The sequence below is a fragment of the Pagrus pagrus genome, assembly GCF_965226575.1.
Source record: "Pagrus pagrus genome assembly, chromosome: 14".
NCBI classification, from domain to species: Eukaryota; Metazoa; Chordata; class Actinopteri; order Spariformes; family Sparidae; genus Pagrus; species Pagrus pagrus.
Genome location: NC_140198.1, coordinates 13172632 through 13195059, shown reverse-complemented (window position 1 = coordinate 13195059; position 22428 = coordinate 13172632). Strand labels below are relative to the sequence as shown.

Here is a 22428-nt window from a genome sequence, read left to right as displayed (position 1 = left end):
CAGGACAAAAATGAGTTGTAGAGGAGGCAATGAGGCCAAATCCTACATTAATTATATCATAGCATCGTCAACAGACTGTTCTGTAAACATAATGCAGCCGCAGCTTGCATATGTGTGGTCCGCCATCAGTGCTTAGTGGATATTGGATAGCAGCCCACAGGGCCAGAAATGTGAAATGTCTGCTGACTATTATATTGTACCTTGTAATAACAGTTATTTATTAGAGCTGGAACTACTGTAAAGATGATTTTCATTAGCGATTATTCTGTTAATTATTTGGCCATGACATCACAGTTAACCAGAGTTCAGTGACAAATGTCCGAAATCTAAAGAGATGCTGTTTTCAGTGACGTAAAGCAGACAAAAAGATGAAGATCATCACACGAGGGAGAGGTTAAATGTATAGCATTTTGCTTGCACTTGCTTCAGCTCTATAGTACATTTTTAGTTCAGATTTTATTTTGTGGATTTAAAATGACAAAAAACGTCTTTTATTTTTGCATTATTCCCCGAAAATTTTACTAAAATGTTGAAAAACACACTTAATGTTGAAGGAAGTTAGCGAAAATCCCTGGATCCGTCCCTTTTTGTCCGGATATGCACCAAAAGTTAATTGGGTCTATTTTGCTCCGAGGCCCATCCTACATCCAAGAAATCCATTCAGTAGTTTTTGTGTAATGCTGCTGACGAACCAACAAACCATCAGTCAAAACAACAAACAAACACAGGTACAAACATATCCTCCTGTGACTCACCTTTTTTAAACTGAGCCCTAACCAGTGAGAAAGCTCCGGACTAAAAAACAGAAATCTGCCACTTGAGATTACCACAATTTTGCCAGAACAGTGTATTCATTGAGGACTCAGTCATAGTAAGAAGCTGATTGAGAGACTATGTTATCGTGGAATTTAATTTAATGATAAGTGTTTGCATATAATCGTAATTCTAGGATGAAATGAGTGCATTAGGTGCTGCGTGTCTCTGTGTGTCTGTGTGTGCTTTGGATATCAGTGGCTCATTTAGAAATAAACTGATGCTCGCAGTCAGATAAGAAGCTTATTGTGTAGTGAGACCATCTCATAATTAAAACTGAATGCGAATAATCTCTAGGGAGCATGTTTCATTAACGCAATGTAACCGCTGTGTTTACTCCAACGTTTATGAGGCACGTATCTGTGGCTACGTCACCGTGTCATAATATCTCTATCAGGCTTTAAAAAAAAAACAGCTGTAATCTGATTATCTAGCCATAAAACATCACGAGTGCGTAATAGCGCTGACATGTTTGCGGGGGAGGCTGGCGTTGAAACGACACAGCTGATATCCAAGGAAAGAGAAACAGCCGGACGGCGACACGACTCTGTCCCCCCCCAAAAAATGAAATGATTTGCTTTCTTCCCCCTGTAGAGGAGCGTTCAATTAAATATGCAGGTCTGAGTGGAAGCAACAGCAGCGCATGAATCAGCTCGCACAAAGCCGAATTGATAAACAATAAGCTGTCGGGATGATAAAATATGCCTTTAAAGTAAAGAAAGGTAAGGTTGGCACAAACGGGGCCAAAAAGCTCACAACCACACACACACACACACACACTCTACACACACCTCGGGAAGTGATGAGACAGCTCTACTTTTTGAATTGAAGCAGCCCATCTTTGGTCCGGCCGTAAAATTCCCCTCAGAATCACAGGTCTGAACCATAAAATTCCCCGTGATAAAGGGAATATATGACAGCCTCCCCCCCCCTCTCTCTCTGGGAGATTGCTGTGGACGGGCCGGCCCCTTTGATGTGAGTAGAGCAGGGGCTTAACTCTTAGCTCCGGCCCCGGCTGACTGACTCCGATTCCAGAAGGTATTACCATGCTAACTCTTTAAGGTAAGCCTGCGCTCCATCGCCTCTGGACCGCAGGGGGATCGTGGGTTAACATGGAGGGATTGTAGTCGGAAGGAGAAACTGGGGGGGCTGGGGCTGTAAACAACGCCTGGCTAAAGAGGGGGGGGAAATAATGACGCTGTGTTTTCACGACACATTTAATCCAATTTTTCTACCTTTGCTGAAGTGTTCTTGTCATTATTAAAAACACCAAACAAGCGTCCAAATAAACTTGCAGCAGTGGGAGGGGATTGAAGAAGTGGATTACATGTTATTACCATCTTTTCTGGCCACATCTCTGGACGATTAAGGAGGAATTAAGTCCCTGCATCTCCGTCTCTCCACCGCAACACAACGCTTTATTTACCACAATGTCCTGCTTCTCTCGGAAACATTTATCATCTATTTAACAGGCGACACGTAATTGGTTATTACTCAGGCTGATCTGGACAAAAAACTGCGGAGTCTTCGCGAGCAAGCCTCCACTCCCACACCGGCGGCGCACATGCACATGTGACTACATGAAAAAGCTCTTCCATGAACGCGTCTGGGGAAAAGCTTGTGAAATGACATTTGGTAGAAGATGTAGCTGTCTTGATCTGTTGCCGAGTGGAGCGTGTAAGGTCCCTCAGACTAGCAGAGGAGACAGATGGGAAGAGACGGGGCAGGTAGGAGGAGGCAGAGGGAAATGCAGGCCAGAACACATCCTGAGAGGTAGGCAGGAAGCTTGGCACTCCGTGTTAGTGTCATATTTAATATTTAATAGTAGGATAGTAGTAATGGTAGGATACGGAAACTATTTTCAATTTGATTACACTTGTCACGTCTCATTTCATCGTTCATTTGTTTTGTTCTCATATGAACCTGCTTTTTGCACTCGTGTGCTTCAAAGTAGTCGTCAGTTTTCCAACACAAAAAACGGGTTCATTGTGACGGCAATTATTAACCGCAGAAATCAATACTTTGCTTCTTGCAGCGCTCGTAGCCCCAGGTAACTTTCCATGTAAATAAATTCAACTGGACTTTGCAGCACAACAGCAGTTCCTGGGAGTCGTTCATATCAATTAGTTTTTGAGTCAGTGAAAGTGAATGAATGTGTCGGTGAGTTTTCCAGGCTTGCACAAAGACTCACTTTAACTGACGGGATATATTTATCCTGGCAAAAGAAATAGCTTAATATTAACGTATGAGCGATCCTCCCTTCAGCGTAGATCCATCTGCAGTCAGTGTGGAGATAAAGAATAACCTGTCTTAACAATACAGACAAATGTACCCGGTTGTCCTAAATCTTGAGCAGCGCTGCACAAATCTGCCCCGAGGACGCCTGATATGATGTTCGTCACACGTATTCAGAGAGCAGAGAGGAATGTGATTGATAGATAGTTTGGTAGCAAAGGAAGAAAGACAGAGATGCAGCACAATGTTTGTTTAGTTTCAAAGGCCAAGGGATTCACCTTAATCTAATGTTGACTGTGGCATTTGGTCGAGTTCATTAAGTGATGTTGAGTACAGTCCGACCTCTTGTGTTTTTTCCTGTGAAGGCGCCGGACGCCCGTCAGAAGTTCCTAAACTCGGCTGTATTTTGTGTGGCTGCATACCGCGCTCGCCATTACAAGACTGATTGCAGCCGTATCGATCCGGCCGGCTGAGAGATCGACCTAAAACATGTTTGACATCATCTTCTTCTCCGTCCTGCTCCGTCTCTTTCACACTGCGCCCTCCGTCCCTTTCATCACTCTAAAGCGTGGGCCGTTTGCCTTCACCTCAGCTTCCTGCCTCCATTTACAAATCACTCCCTCACCTTACCTCTCCTCCTGTTATCACTCCCGCTGCCATCACTCTTTTGCCGACGCTCGCCCTCCACCCCACCCTCATCCGTCAAGACTGCTCCTCGGTTCCCCACTTTTTCTTGCCTCTCACGCCTCTGTGTTTTTCTCATACATCTCTCTTTGCATCCTTTTGCTTCTCAGATCCATCACCTTTCCCTTTCCTGTTTCAGCACCCCATCCACCTCCTCCTCCTCCTCTGTCACTTGTCTCCTCCATTGTTCTTCTTCACTTTCGTCTGACGCTCTTCCTCTGACTCCGACTTCCTCACGCTTGCAACTTCCTCTTTCTTTTTTTTTTCTTAACCTCGCAAGTCATCCTCTCTCTCCCTCCCTCTCTCTCTCCCTCCTCCTTCCCTCCCAGGGTGATTAAGTGATGGTTGGGCTGGCACAGCTGGTGTAGTTGGGCAGGCAGCCCATCTTCATGACAGCTGTGCTGCAGTGGAGCCAGATCCTTATTGGGGCAGTAGCACTGTTGTAATCATAACAACAACACGGGTCATTCAGGCTTTTTGGAATTCTCTGCATTATTAGGTAGGCATCTGTTGTGTTGTGATTATCTATTGGGTCATTATATCACTAAATATCAGGTGCAGGCAAACGTGTAAAAAAGTCTGTCCTGCGACGCTCATGAGCGTGGATGTGTCTGCTCCTGCCCACACCTCCCGTCCTCCGTCTCTTTTCCCATTCTTCGCTATTTCACACATCCTCCGTGGTCTTGCAGCATTAGCTTCAAACCACTTCTGCATGCGCACCTTTCATTAACTCGCACCTGCATAGCCACATGAGTGTCTCGCGTCGTGCGGCTGAGCTGACATTAACGTATGAGCCGCTGCTGTTACCATCTGTTAAATTCCACATCTGGCCAAAAAATAAATAAAAAATTGGTCTCAAAAGCCGGCGTTCGCTGGTGCGCCCTGGTTCACGTGGAGTTCACGCACACACACACACACACACACCAAGCAGAGTTTGGACTGACTTACGAGCGCGCAGAAACATCCGAGGTAAGCATCTTTCTCAAAGCAGTAATTGAATTGTGCCAAGGTGACGACGCTACAAGTCAGTTATGAGCTTGGTGAGCTGTGCTAAACTCACTATTAGTCACAAGCTGTTGTCTACTTGGCGGGAGTTTTTCCCCTCTCCCCCGCGCACTTGTGCGTCGTCAGTTTTGGGTCACGCTGACAGCTTAAGGAGATTAATGCAGTATTGGTTAAAGGGGGTGAGGGAGTTCGGAGGGAGCACTGTGGATGTCTTCACCCTTCCTCCCTCTCATCGCCGTAACACGCTGTTCAACTGTGAGACAAGAACACATTGGTAATCATCTTCCTAACCCTTCACATTAGCTGTTCTGGCCTCCTCCGACACACATGCTGCAGGGACAGGTCCCCCATAAACACCACTCACACCCATAAACCAGCTCTATCAACAATGGCTATACCATCCTGACACTTTTATTTAAAGCTCACTATATTTAACGTCCTCTCTCTCTGCACACACCGTAGCGCTGGGTGAACGTTCTTACGTTATCAAGCTGTCGTAATCTCTCCATGATTCAAAGCCATATGTACTGTACAACTGTGTACATGCCACAAATGTGACGTTTCATTCCCAGCCCCGATCCACCACCTGAATGATTACTGACATAAAATCAAAGCCGGCTACATAAAAGGAAAGGAAAATCCACTATGGATTATTACAGCCACTACCTCGAGCCTATCATGTACAAATCATTTCCAATTTGCAGAACATGGAGCAGACGGCGTCCTGGTTGGTTTAGTGTTTTGAGTTTATTCCCTTGATATGTTACAGATATACAACATACTGTATAGTCGCGATAATGCACAATTAATTGAAACAGTATTGAAATCACATTATAGCCGAAAGAAGAAGCTGTGATGTTTAATAAAAGGTAAAATGTGTCCAGACACCATTTTAATGAAGTATGAAGTGCTGCAGGGATGTCCTGGCCTATAAAAATCTTCATCTCCAGATGTAAGTTTGTTTGGTACAGACTAGTACTAGATTCGTTTTTACAGTGAAAATGAAAATTGTGACGCAAAAATGATCATTCACACTAATCACAAATCATATTTTACCACAAAATCTGCCACTTTTTTTTTTTCACCATATCGTGCAGCTTTAGTTGATGCATCAATACACTGGTCTACACCTGTCTCCAGTCAGCAAATAAGAAGAAATACACTAATATCAGTGGTTGATGTTTGTGTGTTGTGTCACATCAGTTATACACAACCATGAGCTACTGGCTCGTGACATTCTAGCCATCAGTTTGTAAGGCTATTTAAGTACTGAGAAGGTATTTTAATTGAGAAGGTAGTTGTATAGCAGGCTATAAAGGCTTTTCAAGCAGTTAATTAAAAAATTAAAATACTTTTTCATATGAAAGAAGGTTATAGTAAACAGTGTTTCATTCATTTGTATGACCAAGTTTGTGCTCTTTCAAAAATAGTGTAATGAAGGGCTGAATGACTTTACAACAGTTTGGTTATTCTTTTGCAGTGAAGATTTCTTTATTAACCTGGCACGAGAATAATCAGAATGGCACTCAGCAGAGCACATAAGAGAAATTAAGGAAAATGTTTCTATAATAAAGTTAAAGAACGTGAGATAGAAATCCTGGATCCATCCCAAAAGTTAATGGGGTCTAATCTTGGCTGGGAAAAGGGATGAATAAGATTTTATCACCAGTCACAGTAAATAAACACTCAAGATGAGCTGATCGTGGTGTATTTTCATTATTGGGATAATTGTGAATATCCACACGAGTGCTTGATAACGTACAGTTCTATATTGACTTCCTGATTTATTTTGAATTGCCACAAGCGGCAGCCAACGTCTTTCCGGTAATTCTAAAATCCAAACCTGTCACCGTGGCTGAAGGCTCAGCTTGTCCACAAAAAACAATTTAATTGGATGTGTGGAAAGACTGCGGATTCAAAACTAACGACAGTTAGATGAGGTGCCCTGCTGAACCTGTCAGGGGAAAAGTGTCTGCCCCGCGGACCAACACCTCCCATTTGCACTCCCGTCTCTGTGACCACAATCGGCTCTGTTCACTGTCTGGTTCAATTTTCAGTTAAAAGGATATTTATTTCTTGAAAAAATGTAAGATATAGTGATTCCACTGTGTTTTTGTGCCATTTTAAGAGTTTTAATCATATTTCATGACTATTATCGCAATTATTTTGGCCAGGATAATCCTGACATGATATTTTATATTGTCCCATGCCTTGTCGAGACCTTCCGCCATCAAAGTCAAGGAAATCCGTTCAATAGTTTTTGTGTAATCCTACTGACAAACCAACCAACAAACAAACAAACAAAAGGACATTGGTGAAAACATAACCTCCTTGGCAGATGTAACAACGACAGCAGAACATTGACCTAGAATATCACAATCGGTACGATTTATAACACCACAGTGCATGCTACCAAAATAGCACTTCCAGGCTTGAGTTCAATATGAAAAGGAAAAGCAAACAGCCGAAAAACTAAATATGTAAAAGCCCATCTGAGGTACTCTGACTCACTCATTCTGGAAAAGAGCTACAGCGATGCCTAAAATATAAATGCGTCGTCATGAAAACGACTGCAGGTTTGTGCAGCGATGTGTAATGATGAAGCTGATGTACCTGAATGTTACAGTGAGTACACGTTCATGACTTTTCTGCCTCTGTAAAACTGTTGGTCTCTGATTACTTTTTCACTTGTGCTCCAGAAAACCTCCACACTAGATCCAATAAAAGGGTGCCATGGGAGTCATCTGTACAGTATCCCCAGCTGAGCATCTTGATTGTTATGTAAGACAAAGTTTGGCACACATACGCACACATGAACGCACACGCACACACAAGTGCCTCAGCGTTATAATGAGACTCAGAGCGAAGACGCAAACAAGCTGTGGCAGCAGACAAACAACGCTTTCTCACACGTCCCTCATCTCCTCTCCTCTCACATCGCTCCATCTTTACTTCCTCTCGTCACTGTGAAGTGAACATCAAACACGAACTCCCACAAAATAGAGGCTTCTTCTAATTTCAGCCATTTCATGCGTCATTGTCTTTGTGTGGCGTGCCAGTGCACCTTTGCGGGGGCGTTTTGCCATGTGAAGTCATTTTTGGCTTTTCCCTATTTGTTCTAGGGTAAATTTAGGAACTTAGTCAGAACTTGGATTCAGCTTCAGTTAAATTGGACCAGGATGGACTCCATTAAACCCACTGGTGGGTCTTGGCAAATGTTTGCATTTGTGAGTGAGTGTGTGTGTGTGTGTTGGGCGTCTGTCGCTGTACAACCTAGATCCCTAAATAAAGCACAGATGAATGTATGTGAGAGACAGATGGATGCAAGAAATCATCCTTTTTGTTATGGATCAATCTGTTAATTGTCTATTGATAATAATGTAGTTGATAAAACATCAGAAACTGTCACAAAAAAATACCCACAGAGTTCTTCAAAAGAAATAAGCAATTTATTTATACAATAATTATATACAAATCAAGAGTATACGACAGTGGAACCAGAAAATGTTTCGTCATTTTTTGCTAAGAAAATGTTAATTGGCAATTATTCAGTTATTGGACTTGTTGTTGACTCATTTTCTGTCACTCAAGATTAATCGTCTGATTGTTTCTGCACTCGACAGAGGAGCAGAACAGAAGCAATTCAAAGAAAAGATGAAAGCGATCTACACTCAGATGTCAGTTTATTATTCATCATTATTATCAATGTGCTGTCCACCACTCGCTCACACTGTATGACTCTTAAATCATTTATATTTACTGCTGGACATTTGAGTCTTCACGTCATGTCACTGGACTGTCGTGTCCTGTGTCTACTTTTCACTACACTTGCCTCAGGAATTGGATGAATGATAAATAAATGATTGTTTTCTTGAAATTAATTCAATATTAGACACAACCCTTTGTCCAAAATAAAGTTGGGACGCTGAGTAAATCATGAATATAAACAGAATGTGACAATTAGCTACTCCTTTTTGACATATACTCAATCGAAAACAGTACCAAGACGACACATTTAATGTTTTAGCTCATCAGCTTGTTTCAAATAGGCTGAGACAGGGGCAACAAAAGACTGGGAAAGTTATTGAATACTCAAAAACCACAGGTTAACAGGTTCATTGGTAACATGTGATGGTATCATGATTGGGTATGAAAGGGGCATCCTCGAAAGGCTCACAAGCCGCCAAGAGCATCATTGGTACCCAAAGGATAATCCAAAGGATACTACAAGACAACACCCACCCCAGCCACAGTGTGTCCACCCTGCTGCCACCAGGGCTGCTGTCCCACCAGACTACAGAGCAGCTTCTTTCCTCAAAAATGACAATAAATGAACCTTTACCTTTAATACTACATGGGCTCAGGAAACACAGTGTTGGGCAGTGCTGGCCAAAAGGTCAGAGAAGCGAGCGGATCGTCGCCAGTTCAATTCCCAAGACCGGCAGGATTACTCTGGGCGGGGAAAGTGAAAGGCAGCGCTCGCCCCTCTCTCATTACCACCACAGAGGTGCCCTTGAGCAAGACCCTTAACCCCAACCGCTCCAGTGGAGCTGCTCAGTGGCCGGCAGATCAGACTGTGGTTGTACTGAGCAGCTTTCAGGTGAGTGTGTAACTGTGATCGAGGCGTTCCTGAAAAAGAGAGGATTGCTCTCAGTGAAAAAAAACAACAACTGATGATTGAAATCTTTTTTTTAGCATCCCAGCTTTTTGGGGATCGGGGTTGCACGACTTACGCAATCAGACACAACAGTCCTGTAATAAACACAATCGTTTTAAAGGTTAGAATGTTCAGTATTGTTCAAAATGTTTTGGAGAGGTGTTGATTCATATTCATGGTCATTTTTGAAATCGTAATTTGTGCAGATGTTTCTATGATTTTGTCGATCTTATGAGGGCACACTACATAATGCTGCATTCGCGTGCTCCTCGGACGGTTTCCATTTCCTGAAGTCGTTCATCTGACTCCGGTGTGTTCATGTGTGTCATCTTGGAACGTGGGAGCAACATGGACGCCAAAAAGATGTTTTGCTTTTTATCGCTCAGATGAGGGTTTGAACAGCGCGTTGGACAGCTTTTTGCACTACGTGAGTCACAAGAGGAGAGCAAAGGAAACGATACAATGACTATACAATAAATGACAACCCAGTGTTTATTTTCATCCGCCGAGTTTCAGCGTCATATGACGTCAACTTGGCGACGCGTGTACCATCTTGAGAGGGCATTCATGTGAATTTTCCCAGTCGGAAAAACATGTGAGACAAACACTGAACGCTAAATCCTTCATGAAGATAGGATTAATTGCACTACTGTTGTACATATTAAACTAGCAACTGAGTGAATAGACAATACCTTTCTGCCTTGATTGTAGCTAGTTAAAAGTGTCAATAAAGCTTCAAACTTATATTTTATTTATTTGAAGAATGTCTCTTATTGAACAATGAAAATGCGCTCGATAAAGACAAACAATGGGGACTCTTGAGTCCATTTCCACCTGGTCAGTCTGTTTGTTAGGGTGGTTCAGGTGCCCTTGCATGCCGTGCACTTGTTTTCCGTGTGTATCATCTCAACAGAGCTCTAACGCGAAGTGTAAGCACCAGTCAGAGGCAGATGGGCTCGTTAATGCAGTGATGTAGTTATGTAAGACCTGCTACTGCTGCCGCTCCTGTCTGTCTGTACCGCAGTACAGAGAGAGAGGGAGAAAATGTAAAAGAGAGCTTGTGAGTAAGTCGCTGCGTGTGCCCGCATGTGTCTGCACAAGCCGGTATGTATGTGCAGACACACACATGGTCAGGTGTGCGTATAGCAACACTGTGCGCGACAGATGGGGAGTGATGTGGTAAATCAGGATGAATTGACTTGTTGTCCTGGGTTTGATGAACTCTTCTCCCTCTTTAACCCATCTCCTTCAATTCCCCACACGCTGGGTAACAGCTGATACAGCCTCTAAACACTTTACTGCACAGAGGCAGCAGAAAAGGAGGGAGAGCCAGAAAAGCAGAGAGCCTCAGAAGCCAAGGGAATAAATGAAGAAGAAAGGTTACAGGGCTTTTTTTTTTTTGCACATGCATATTAATACAACAATGCATTTTGGGATACTCAAGTGCTCCATATGTGATTTGTTACACAGGGCAGACAAAACAACGTAAATAATAAATGAAAAATTACCATTAACTGTGAACTAACTGTAATACAAACACTGCTTTAATGTGAATGAATCATATGAGGTTGATTGCCAGTGTGCAATGTTTGTAAACCATGAGAGAGGTCCACGGATCTGAATTTTGATGAGCGTTTTAAATGAAAAATCAGGACGAAAGGACTCCATGGAGGCAGAATAACACAGCTAGATGATTTAATATATCAGTGAAAATGTTCAAAAACCATAATAGCATTGGGTAAAACACAGAGACCAACAAAGATAACTCACTGTTTGTCAGCGCCTTCCACAAAGACATGTATGTGTCCTGATCTGACCGCCCTCTGGACGGGACCAAATCATTTACAATAGTAAAGGTGCACTTTGTAAGAAAGTTGATTTTTTGAGTCACATTCTCAACCCCAAACTAGAAATGATCAGCAGCACAGTCATGAACTTCTATCCATTCAATCTGTCCACTCTCAACTCCTCCCTGCAAAGTGCTTCACCTCTTCCTTTCTTCCTGATAGACAACAGTTACAATTAGCTTGGCTACTAAAAGTCCTTGTTCAGCCCGGTCACCAGGAGAAAATGTTGGCAGTTAACATTTCTGCAAACCACTGATCAGTAAGTAAGTACCATACTGACATTTACACAAAATGTGTCATATCACATTCACATTAAAAGTTTTTCACCTGACTTCCATATCAGGAGGTAGAGGTGGTGGAGTTTGAGGTGAGAAGGCTGCGAGACTGAGTGTCAGCATTTGTAAGCATGAAGTCATAAAGTCCAGGGATCCAGACTAACTTTCCACACTGGTTGCACTGGTGCGCCTACATTTTTCATTTAGGTGCATCGGGACATAATTTAGGTGCACCTTACAACACACATTAATTTCATTTCTATATTATGTAAATGGTTGCTAACAGGAATAAAAGCTCAGATAAATGTGTTTTCTTCATTTAAATCACAGCACATGCAACAAGATATTTAAGAAACAAAAAAAGCTGTGTACATTTTTTTTTAATCTTACCTGCTGAATGTAAAGGTGCACCGGTGCGACCAATTAAAATGTTTAGTTGACAGATTTTTGGGTGTATGCCCTGGAGCCCTGAAGTTTCAACATAAAGAAATGCCAAGTTTCAACACATCTGTGGTTTGCAGAAACATAAATTGCCGATATCTCTATCGTGTTGCCTTGTCAGGTAAGCAAAAATATAAGTCATGTACTGTAGGTAGGTGATCAGACTGAAAACAGCCCTGTGTTTAAAGTAAGGGGCCTGTCCTTTCAATACCTGATGATGCATATAAACATGGTTTAATTATGATGATGAAGCAGTCGAAAAACAGTGCAAATGGCTGATCAAATCACAAAAGTTGAGCTCCCATTCAAATGAATAACAGCCAAAGATTAATGCACAAACAAGCATCACTGTTGTTTTCTTGTGAGGACAGTCTCAAGACGTTGGCTGATCTCAGGGGAACAACAGTGTCAGGTTGAAGCTAACCATCAGGGACGTGATGGACAGTATAGAGAGAGTTCGTTATTGGCATGTAAGCTGTTTGACACACCCTTCTGATGAGTCAGCCACTTCAAAGCTGAAAATCTTTCACATTGCGTTTGTCTAGCCTTTGCATACACCAGGCTGGAGCTCAGATCCCATCCAACACACCTGCATGTAATAGCAGGGCTGCTGCAGTACGAGCCAGTTTACAGAGGCATGCTAAATACCTTATCCTGTTTACTTATTTTTCCTGTCCCTACAAATTCTGTTTCCATGGTAATATCCAGAAAAAAACCCCAACTTATTTATGATAGCAGGGATGTCTGTAATCAGGAGAAGAAGATGGATATAAAGAGCTTATCTAGAATAAAACATGGGATAGGAGCTGTTGGCTACAATACAGTACATGCATGCAAACGTGTTAGGGAGAATGTGAGTGGCGCATATCAGGGAAAGTGGCACGTGGAATAAAATATAATAAAAAGATAAGATTAAAAAAAATGAGGGAGAAGGAGAAGAGAGGGGGAGTGAAAGGACGGACTGAGCCGTGTGATGTGCCGTGAGGAAAGCAGCGAGCCCGTACTGCTGAGAGCTGTGGACCCCAAATGCCTTATCGGAAACCAAAACAGCTATCAATTATTCAACAGGTACAGAGCGAACCAGCTACAGAGGCGAAGACATGGGAGGAGAGGAGATTTGAGGGGAGAGGAGGGATAGAGGAGATATATCCTTGGATGGGAGTTAGACACAAAGGGTTTGATTTTTCTTTTTTTGGCAGTACGTGCAGAAATTCGCTATGCGACACGTGTTCGTCGATAATAAAGCTATCACTTTCATCTGTGAGATACGCTTCTTTGTTTTGTTTTTTCAGAGATCACTACTTTACATGCTGACAATGTGAAAAATCCTCTGTCTTTGAGCGACTGGTACAGAGTAGAGTTAGAGCCTTTGTCAAGTGAATACTACTAACACCAATATCATTACTTGGCTGACTTCAGAGCCTTGAAAGTGCTGCCGGTGCGTCAATTATTATACTTCGTTACTTACACTAGTTCCAACGAGCACCCAAATCACCACCCATTGTTACTTACCCAGTGATCTCCCCAGGTCGGGTTAAACAAAGACAATACAACCTGTTTGTCCACTTAAGAGCACAATCAGGGGCCAATTTAGGTTCATATGTGTTTGGTGCAATAGATAAGCACAGTTTGTATTGTGTTTTACAGTTCATGTTAATTAAGATAAATAAGTGATTTCATTAAGTTAAATCATAGTGATTTGTTAAGAGTCAGCTAATAGTAATTTAATCCCTGTCATGTTGATGTAAACATGATATTCTGTATAAGGCTACAGTTAGCTCTCTGTTAGGACAGCGATGGAGGTCCCTGTCGCTTTAAGACAAATCGTTTTTTTGTGCTTTCAGGTGAGTACAGGCAGCTGGGAGTCAATTAAGGATCGGACCACATTGTTTCTGACCGAAGAAGAGTTTGCTGATTAGAAGAGCTTCACTTTGAATCCTCCTGTAAGAAGATACTACAAAACTGTGGAATTTAGATACTTTATTTTGGTGTTGGTGGGTGTATTGGCTAATGTTTCCACCTGTCTCCAGCTTTAATGCTAAGCTAAGCTCCTCTAGGTCTGCACTTTATGTACAAACATGAAATTGATATCCATCTTCTCATCCCGCTCCCAAAAAGAAAGCAAACACACCTCATTTGAAAGACGTCTACTCCTCACATTTCAAGTTTATGGCTAATATAATAAGGCATGCCAGCATTATAGCATGAATAATTGAGACTCATTCACTTCGGTTAGCAAACAAGGAAGCTGCTGCGAGCGACTGGTTTGTCCAACTGTCTCTCCCTCTGGAGACAAGAAAATACCAAAGTTCCTGGGCCAGAGAGGGGGAGAATGAAAATAAGTCTGAAACACACACACACACACACACACACACACACACACACACACACACACACACAGCTACCGTCAGCTCAGTTTTCACTCGCCACTGGCTTTCTCTCTTATCCTCCAGGTGAAGTCTGCTCCCAAATAATCGCTCATTTTCTCCCCGTGTCCATCTCTCTGTCTCTGCCTCTCCTCTGTTTCTGCATGTCTGCATGAGCATCTGCTTGGTATACAGTGTAACTCCTCCTCTAGTCCTCCAGCTCTGACATTTACACTAACGATTCCTGAGGCTCACACACACACACGCACATGCACAGACACACACACTCCTTACGATCACCCTGTTCTCGCTATGTGATCACACACATTCCCCTTTCATCCAGAAATCTTCTCACACTCGTGGATGCAGACACACCCATGCATCTCACTCTGTTTCTTTGTATCACACACACATGCACAATGAGCCCAAGTTGTTGCCATGTGAACCTGCAATCAGAGGCCTCCACAGGGCTCCTGTTAGGGAGTAATGTCTCATTTGATTGGGCACTCTATTCACACAGGACCTTCCTGCTGTGTGTGCAACCGGCTCTCAAGGTGAAACCATGAGATTCATGAGCAAATTAGCGTGCCATATTTACCACAAATTCTGTGATAACTTTACTTTAACTGCAACTCAACAAATACGAGTCTAATTAGAGGTAACTGAGGCATAAACCATTCCTGCTTCCTTCGATTTGATGCACTTGTCATGGTTTTGGGGCTTTTTTGGTTTGTTGATTTCCTTTTTTATTTTGTAGTTATATCCCCTGTGTCTCGTTGTCACTTTCTACCTCCTGCTCACCTGTGCTCCCAGTGCTCCTTCCCGGTCTGATTGTCCCCCCACATCTGTCTCACATCAGCCTCATTAGCACTGCCCTGTTCCCAGTGTCTCTCCAACTGCACATCATCCCCTTGTTGGTTTAGTTTGTGTTCAAGCCCGTGTTGTTCCCTCACTCTTTGTCGGTTCATCTGTTGTCATCCTGTTTTCGTCCACGCGTCTCCTGTGCTCCTGTGCATGTTCCCCCGTCCTCACGTGTTCCTGGTGTTCCTTGTTTGTTCCATGTTTGTTCCTTGCTGTTTTCGGATTTGTCCTTAGTTTTTGTACCACTTTGATACTTGGACTGGACAATAAGCTCATTAGCGCTCACTTTTTTGTTGTGCCTGTCTATTCGTCTGCGTTTATTAACTTGAACCTAGTGAGAAATATTTAAAGTGCAGAGCAGCGTGTTTGCACATAAAGATAAATGTGTGATAGAGCTTTGTTTGGCAGGAAAGTTAAAATGAAACACCACGGGGCATTGTGAAATGCCATTTCATGGTCTGTACAGCATAATTTGCAGCACTTGGCGTTCGTTTATTCAGCATCAAAACAATTCCTGCTCATTCACCGTTTCTTTTTTTGCATTGTGTCTGTGAGAGTTCAGAAGCTCGGAGCTGTAAAACATCAGTCGCTGTAATTATTTTAGCACATTTCAACACGGCGCATCGATCGTAAACGCGACGCAGGTTCCGTTAAATTGTTGTGCAACTTAATGATAGAATTGAATTCAGCAGGCGGACCACACTGAGCTCCGGGTGAGGCAGAAGAAAGAAGGAGTCTGTGAGTGACCTTGAGATCGGGCAGGAGGAGCGGTTGCAAAGGTCATTGATATGCACGGCCACTGCATGGACGCTCGCTGTGTGTGGCCGAGTGTGTGATGAAGCGTTTCATCCTGTTCTCCGCTGTGACTTGAATTGGCGATGTAATTGATTAACATATGAATTCCATTCCAGTCATCAAATCCTGAGATGATTTACTTATCTGACATAATATATCCACAGAATACCTACATTGTGTCCCTCTGCCTGATCTGTAAACTCTGTCCTCTGCCTCAGGATGCCGGTGCTGCAGGAGCAAATTTGGATCAATCTCAGCACTCAATTATCCCAACATTTGGTGCTTCACGACCCAAATAAACATTTTGTCACTAATCCATATGTTATTATCATCCGCCGAGGCTATCATAGATGCAAGTAAACACACACACACACACACATACACACAGTGACACAAAACAGCAACAGCAGCTTCTAATTGTCTGACTGTAGATTTGACAACGGCCTGCAGGCAAAATGTATGTGTGCCAACGCAACTGTCAGCTCAGAGAGAGAACGCGCGGATGTGACATTAGTCTTTGTCGCAATGCCATCAGATGTGCGATAATATGCTTATAACAGTGTCGATCAAATGAAATTCATCCCACGTGAGGGCGTGTTTGAAGATGACGCTCTGTTTCAGCCTAATTAGCGTTAGAGTGACTTCTGCTCAGGTCAACATTTCAGCACGAGCGTGCAGTATGTGCGGAGAATGTTTGGGTTGAATCAGGACAAACTTCTCTTTCGTTTAGGCTCAAGTTGAGCAGGAACTCCATAATACTGCTGGAAAGTTTCATAATCAGGCCAGACTTTATTCACATTTGAGCCCGGAGAAAGCCATTGGCCCTCGAGCGAGGCTGAGGCTGTAGTCTGAATGAACAGTGACTTGCAATTTTACCATCTTGTATTGATATTGATCGGTGAATTTCAGAACTGAGCCGAAGCTGGTTAGATATTATTATGGCTGAAGGTAATATTACAGATCATTTCGCCATTTCAGATAGCAATTTTTTTGTGGATTACGGAATATTCTTTGATTTTTCTCTTGAAAGCGAGAGGATGAAATCAAATTAACCATTAATGATAAGAACAGAAGATGAGACAGTGTCATGGGTTTATAATCTCTCAACTCAAGAAGTGAGACTCGTGGGTGTTTTGACACGTCATCACATTATTCCCAAAGATGTCAAACTATCTGGCCAAAATCACACAGCCTGCACCCAACTCGATTTAAAATCGTTCTCTTTTTCATACTAATTGAACTTGTGTGTCTTAATATGACACCATCAGATCCAAATACGTTACATAACGTTATGCAGTCACTGTAGCCACCATGAGTTGTGTAGATCAGAGTTTGAACGAGGGAGAGACGTGAGTAAACGTCTACGAATCAAAGGTATGATATATGTTTGCTCACACTGTACTTTGTGCTATGTAAATCAAATTGACTCGACTCAAATTATATTTCTAAAAATCAGTTCAGCCACCAGCAAGAACTGCCCATTTTGGAAGTTTGTGCATTCTCTTATTTTAGGTGCTGAATGAAAGCTATTTCTGAAACCCCCTGACACACAAAATTCAAGAGGATAGCTGTTAACAAATCAGGATTAAATCTCTGCGGAGTCTCCTCAGAAAGCCAGAAAATGGTGCCATCAATTTTTTCATGAGATTATGTAGCCTTGTTTGAAAGTAGTATGATGGCGCGGGGCCATTTTCCAATTCTTTAACAAAAAGACTGTCTGTCGAAATACAAAAACCCAATCCGCAACTGTCAGGACACTAAAGCTTTATCCACATGTTTCCTCTTGAATTCATCCACACATACTGGATGCTGATCACTTTACTCTGAATGATGGTGTTTTCTGAATGAAATCATGGTTTAACCTTAATTACCTTCACCAAGGAGGTTATGTGTTCACTCGTGTCCCTTTCTTAGGTTGTCAGCAGGATTACACAAAAACTACTGAACGGATTTCCACGAAACTTGGATGGAGGATGAGTTTCAGCTCAGAAAAGAGCTCAATTATTTTTGGTGCAGAATCGGATAAAGGGACAGATCCAGGAATACCTGCTCACTTTCTCTAACATTGCGAGAGAGGGCATTTTCTGATATTTCCACATATTTCTCAGCCAGGGAATAATGCATGGATCTTGATGGGGGGGAAAAATCAAGCATATTTAGGTGGCTGGTATCCATGAGTGAGTACAATGGATCCAATGACAATACAGATCTAGGCTTGGTTGAATTAAAGGGTACTGTCGGGTCTTTGCGGAGGTATGCGCTCTACTGAGTGCCACTCTAGTTAAGTCAGTATTCAATGGCAATGTTCTGAAAGATGAAAACTAGCTCAAGACTGCTTTGCTTTATTAGCATTTGTGGTTACGAACATCACTAAATTCCTTGCTTGTTGTCAAATTTTGTACGAAAACAGAAAAATGTAAATGAATAATCCATAAATTCTAATAAATTTGTATATTTAAACTGCTCCATTACAGAAAACTCAGAGCTGAAACAAACAGTCGATAAATCGAGTAATGTTTTGAGCCAAAATGCCAAATATTTGCTTTTTAAAGCTTGTAAAACGTATATCTCTGTTTATTGGACTGTTGCAATGTGGACTGTTTTGGACAAAGTATTCATTTTAAAGGATAAGTTCACCCAAAAAATAAAATCAGTCATTATCTCCTCACCCCCATGCTGATGGAAAGTCAGGTGAAGTTTTGTTGTCCACAAAACATTTCTGGAGCTTCACAGCAAAACAGCGTTGAGGCATTCTCAACAACTGAAGTACAGTAGATGGGGACTTGTTTTGAAACATGAAAAATACAACAGAAAGAAACAAAAAATCCAACAAAAAGACATCATTTACACGCTCGACACACGCTAAGCAAGCTTATGCTTTTAGCTAAGTAGCTATAGTGAAGATTTCATCTTTAAAAGGGGGTAGATAACATTTTTCGAATCAGTTTGGGATCCTGGAGCATCAAGAGACTTGGATTACAGTGGAGAAGCTCTCAAGAGCCATTTGATGTTTTCTTTCAGTTGTATTTTTTATGTTTTAAAACAAGTCCCCATTTCGATCAGTTGTTCACCCGACCTTACATCGGCATGAGGGTGAGTAGATAATGACAGAATTTTCATTTTTGGGTGAACGTGTCCTTTAAGAGATCAGCATGAGTTTTAGGACACTATAATGAGCAATTTTTTTTTGACAAATTGATTCATCAAGAAAAGAATTGCCAGATGAGTCCATAATAAAGTAATCATTACTCGCAGGCTTAGATTAAAAACATGAAAAACGTATATGCAACTCTGAGAGTGTGCACTTTTTACAGGCTGTGACAAAGCATAATAAAGCCTCTCTTTTGTGCCCTCCTTTAGAAAAGAGCTCCTCTTTTCATCACAGAATTTTAAGGTTTGGCATGTTTTTTTGTTCGCACAGTGTCAGCGCGTACTCGACTGTGAAAAGCTGTAGATAAATAGAGAGACAACTGAAGAGTTGGAGACAGAGGCAAAGTCAAGTAAGGGAAACAAATCCAGCTTCAAACAAGCTGGGAAACAAAGCGTCGGCAGCTACCCAAACCAGCCAGCTAGTAGCCAATCAGCCTGCCAGGCCTCTCTTCCTCTTTCTCTCCGGCTGGCAGCGGGAACTGGCCGAGCAGAGAGATAGAGAAAGAACGAGGGAGGGACAAAGAGAAGAAGAGAGAGGGAGTTTTCATTACACAAAAACACTTATCCTCCTTCTCCTCCCTCTCTCGCTCTTGTTTTATCCCACCGCAGAGAGATGCTGTGGGTAAAGGTGACAGACGTAGATAACTGTATCTCAGGCAGACTGCACAATTACTCTGAATTGTAATATTGTTACTGACAGCCACATATTTGTAGGAGGAGATACGAAGCGTCAGCCGTCGCCACTGTGCGCCGTGTACGTGTGTGTGTGTGTGTGTGTGTGTGTGTGTGTGTGTGTGTGTGTGTGTGTGTGTGTAGGTGGGTGGGTGGGTGCTATCCATCTGAAATTACAGGAAGATTAAAATTAAAGCTCGTCTCCCTCTAGCCAGTGAGCTCTCTGTGCCTGTGTCACACACACACACACACACACACACACACACTAATCAGCCCTCTGTCAAACCCATTAGGTCCCACCCTTAATGAGGAGATCGCCCAGCTTGTGCCCTGGCTCGGGCCATCCGAGTGAGCTAATAGATAATGATGTGCGTGGATGTATGAGTGTTGTTTCCCCTCCTTAGCGTTGGGCTGCATTGAAATGACAAATGACAGACTTCCGGCGTCTCTATTAAAGAATGTTTCTCTATTATGTTCTCAGGCTTCACTCAGCCGTGGCCTGCACTCGCCACAGAACAGCACCCCGAGAATCTGCCCATGTTCTGTGTTTGTGTGTTTTTGGGGGGGGATTGGCAGATGAGTCACCACTACACAAAACACTTAGCCATGGTGCGTTTGAGCGCCTGCACCTTCAAATTGTGCGTCCTATTTTTAATTATGACTAATGAGTGGTATTTTTAAGGTGGAGCATCGGGCTTGTTAGTTAAAAGTGATGCTTAAATGGAGCCCGTCCTCGTCACACGCGTGCAAGGAGGCTGACAGTGGAGCTTCCCTGCCACCACACACACACACACACACACACACACACACACACACACAGAGAGAGAGAGAGAGAGAGAGAGGGAGAGAGAGGGAGGCAAGGTCATTGTGGTTAAACTTAATCCATTTCCTCACCACCAAACAGCAGACTGTCAGTGTGATAGTAAACAGTAAGGTGTTTTTTTTTTTCTTCCTTGCCCTCTCCTCCCCCGGTGGAGCCAGCACAAGTCAAAATAACCTGATGTTGGGGGGGGCACACACACACACGCACGCGCGCACACACAAAGTGCCCAAAACGAGTGCAACTTTTTTTTATACAACAAAAAAACACACACATTCATCAACTTTTCCCACAATAATCACACTCATCCTCACGCGCTCTCTCTCTCTTTCTTTCTTCTTCACGCTCGCGCACATCATCATCATCGTTATCATTAATATTATTATTAGCGCGCGCAGGCACCATCCGTCCTCGTGCAGGTAAGTCCCACAAACTGCAGTGCGGCAGCGGTTCGCTATTTAAAGAATAATTTCCACATGAAGTGGATGCATTTTTAATTCCCTTTCCCCACCCGCCGCCGCCAGAGCGCGTAAAGGACGGCGGGTAAGTTGGCCACAGGCTCCTGGAGGCGCCTCCATTCAGCACCCAAAACACACACAAATAAAAAAAAAAAAAACACTCCCAACAATGTGTACCAACTCTCACACACATAGCCTACACACCGACAAACAGCCCGTCATCATCGGCAGCAACCAAAACAAGTGATTTCCTCCTTCTCTTACCTCGCCTGAACATGTTGGCAGCGGCTGTTCGGAGCGTCTAGTGGTGTCTGTGCGGGAGTAGCATCCTTGTGCGGGTCCAAATCCTCTGCTGCTGCTCGCTAAATTGTTATTTTGATTCCTTTTGACCGCAGGCAGGCAGGAAGGCTGTAGTCTTGTCTCCTCGCTGGCTGTTTTGTCAAGTAAAGATGCTTGGAGGTGGAGGAGGAGGAGGTGGTGGAGGAGGAGGAAGAAGAAGAAGAAGAAGAAGAGGAGGAAAAAAGGGGGTCGGGTGATGTTTGACAGAATTAAGGATGGAAATAGAAGATCCGCCGCTGGTAGCAGCCAAGTTTTTCTCCACCGCAGTTAGTATGAAGGAGATCAGGGAAAAAACGCACCTCGTCCCGTCCCAGCGCGCTCACATGTGCTTCAGTGGCATCTCAAGTCATCTGCCATCTGCTGTTTGAGGATCAATCACATGCATTCTGACTTAAGCTGATGCCCTGAGTTGAAGAGGAATGGTGTGCTGTCCAGCCCTCCACCCCTCCCCTCCACACACACACACACACACACACACACACACAAAAGCAGCAGGAGGAAGTTCCTTCATGTGTTCCTCATCTGCCCTCCTCCTGTCAGGCTGCAGGTCAGGTAGAGTCTAAAACGCGCTGCTGTGTGTGGAGAGTCGGTGTGAGTCAGTGCCGTCTACTGTCTCTGTTACCGGAGAGCTCCGAGGCAGCCGCTTCAATCCCCCTCCCACTGCGAGATGTGACTGATGAAAGCCAGAGCAGCCCTCTCTCTCTCCCTCTCCCTCTCCCTCTCTCTCTCTCTCACGCGCACACACACGCACACACATTCAAGCAGCCTTTATTGGCATCCTGACCTGCGAGAAGCCTACATGTTGATGGAGCAGTTATAGATTCTCATATTAAATTCCCCTCTCACTCTCCTCTCTGTGCCCGAGTCTCCACCGAAACCTTTATCTCCCTCAATTCAATTTCACTTCAACCATTCAGCCTCGCTCTATGGGCGTCAATGTTGCGCAAACAATGTTACCGGAGCGTTCAATTACAATTCAATTACTCCCTTTTTCTCTGCTCCCGTGTTTA

General features: G+C 43.2%; 1 protein-coding gene across 1 annotated transcript in view; it reads right to left on the bottom strand.

The window, feature by feature from the left end:
- Positions 1-22067, bottom strand: part of rtn4rl1a (reticulon 4 receptor-like 1a) — a 97506-nt gene extending 75439 nt beyond the window's left edge. Inside the window, exon 1 of the mRNA XM_084374657.1 lies at positions 21344-22067. Within this exon, the coding sequence (XP_084230783.1) occupies positions 21344-21356 (13 nt within the window). The 5' untranslated portion in view covers positions 21357-22067. The remainder of the gene's footprint in view (positions 1-21343) is intronic.
- Positions 22068-22428: the final 361 nt, after the last annotated feature.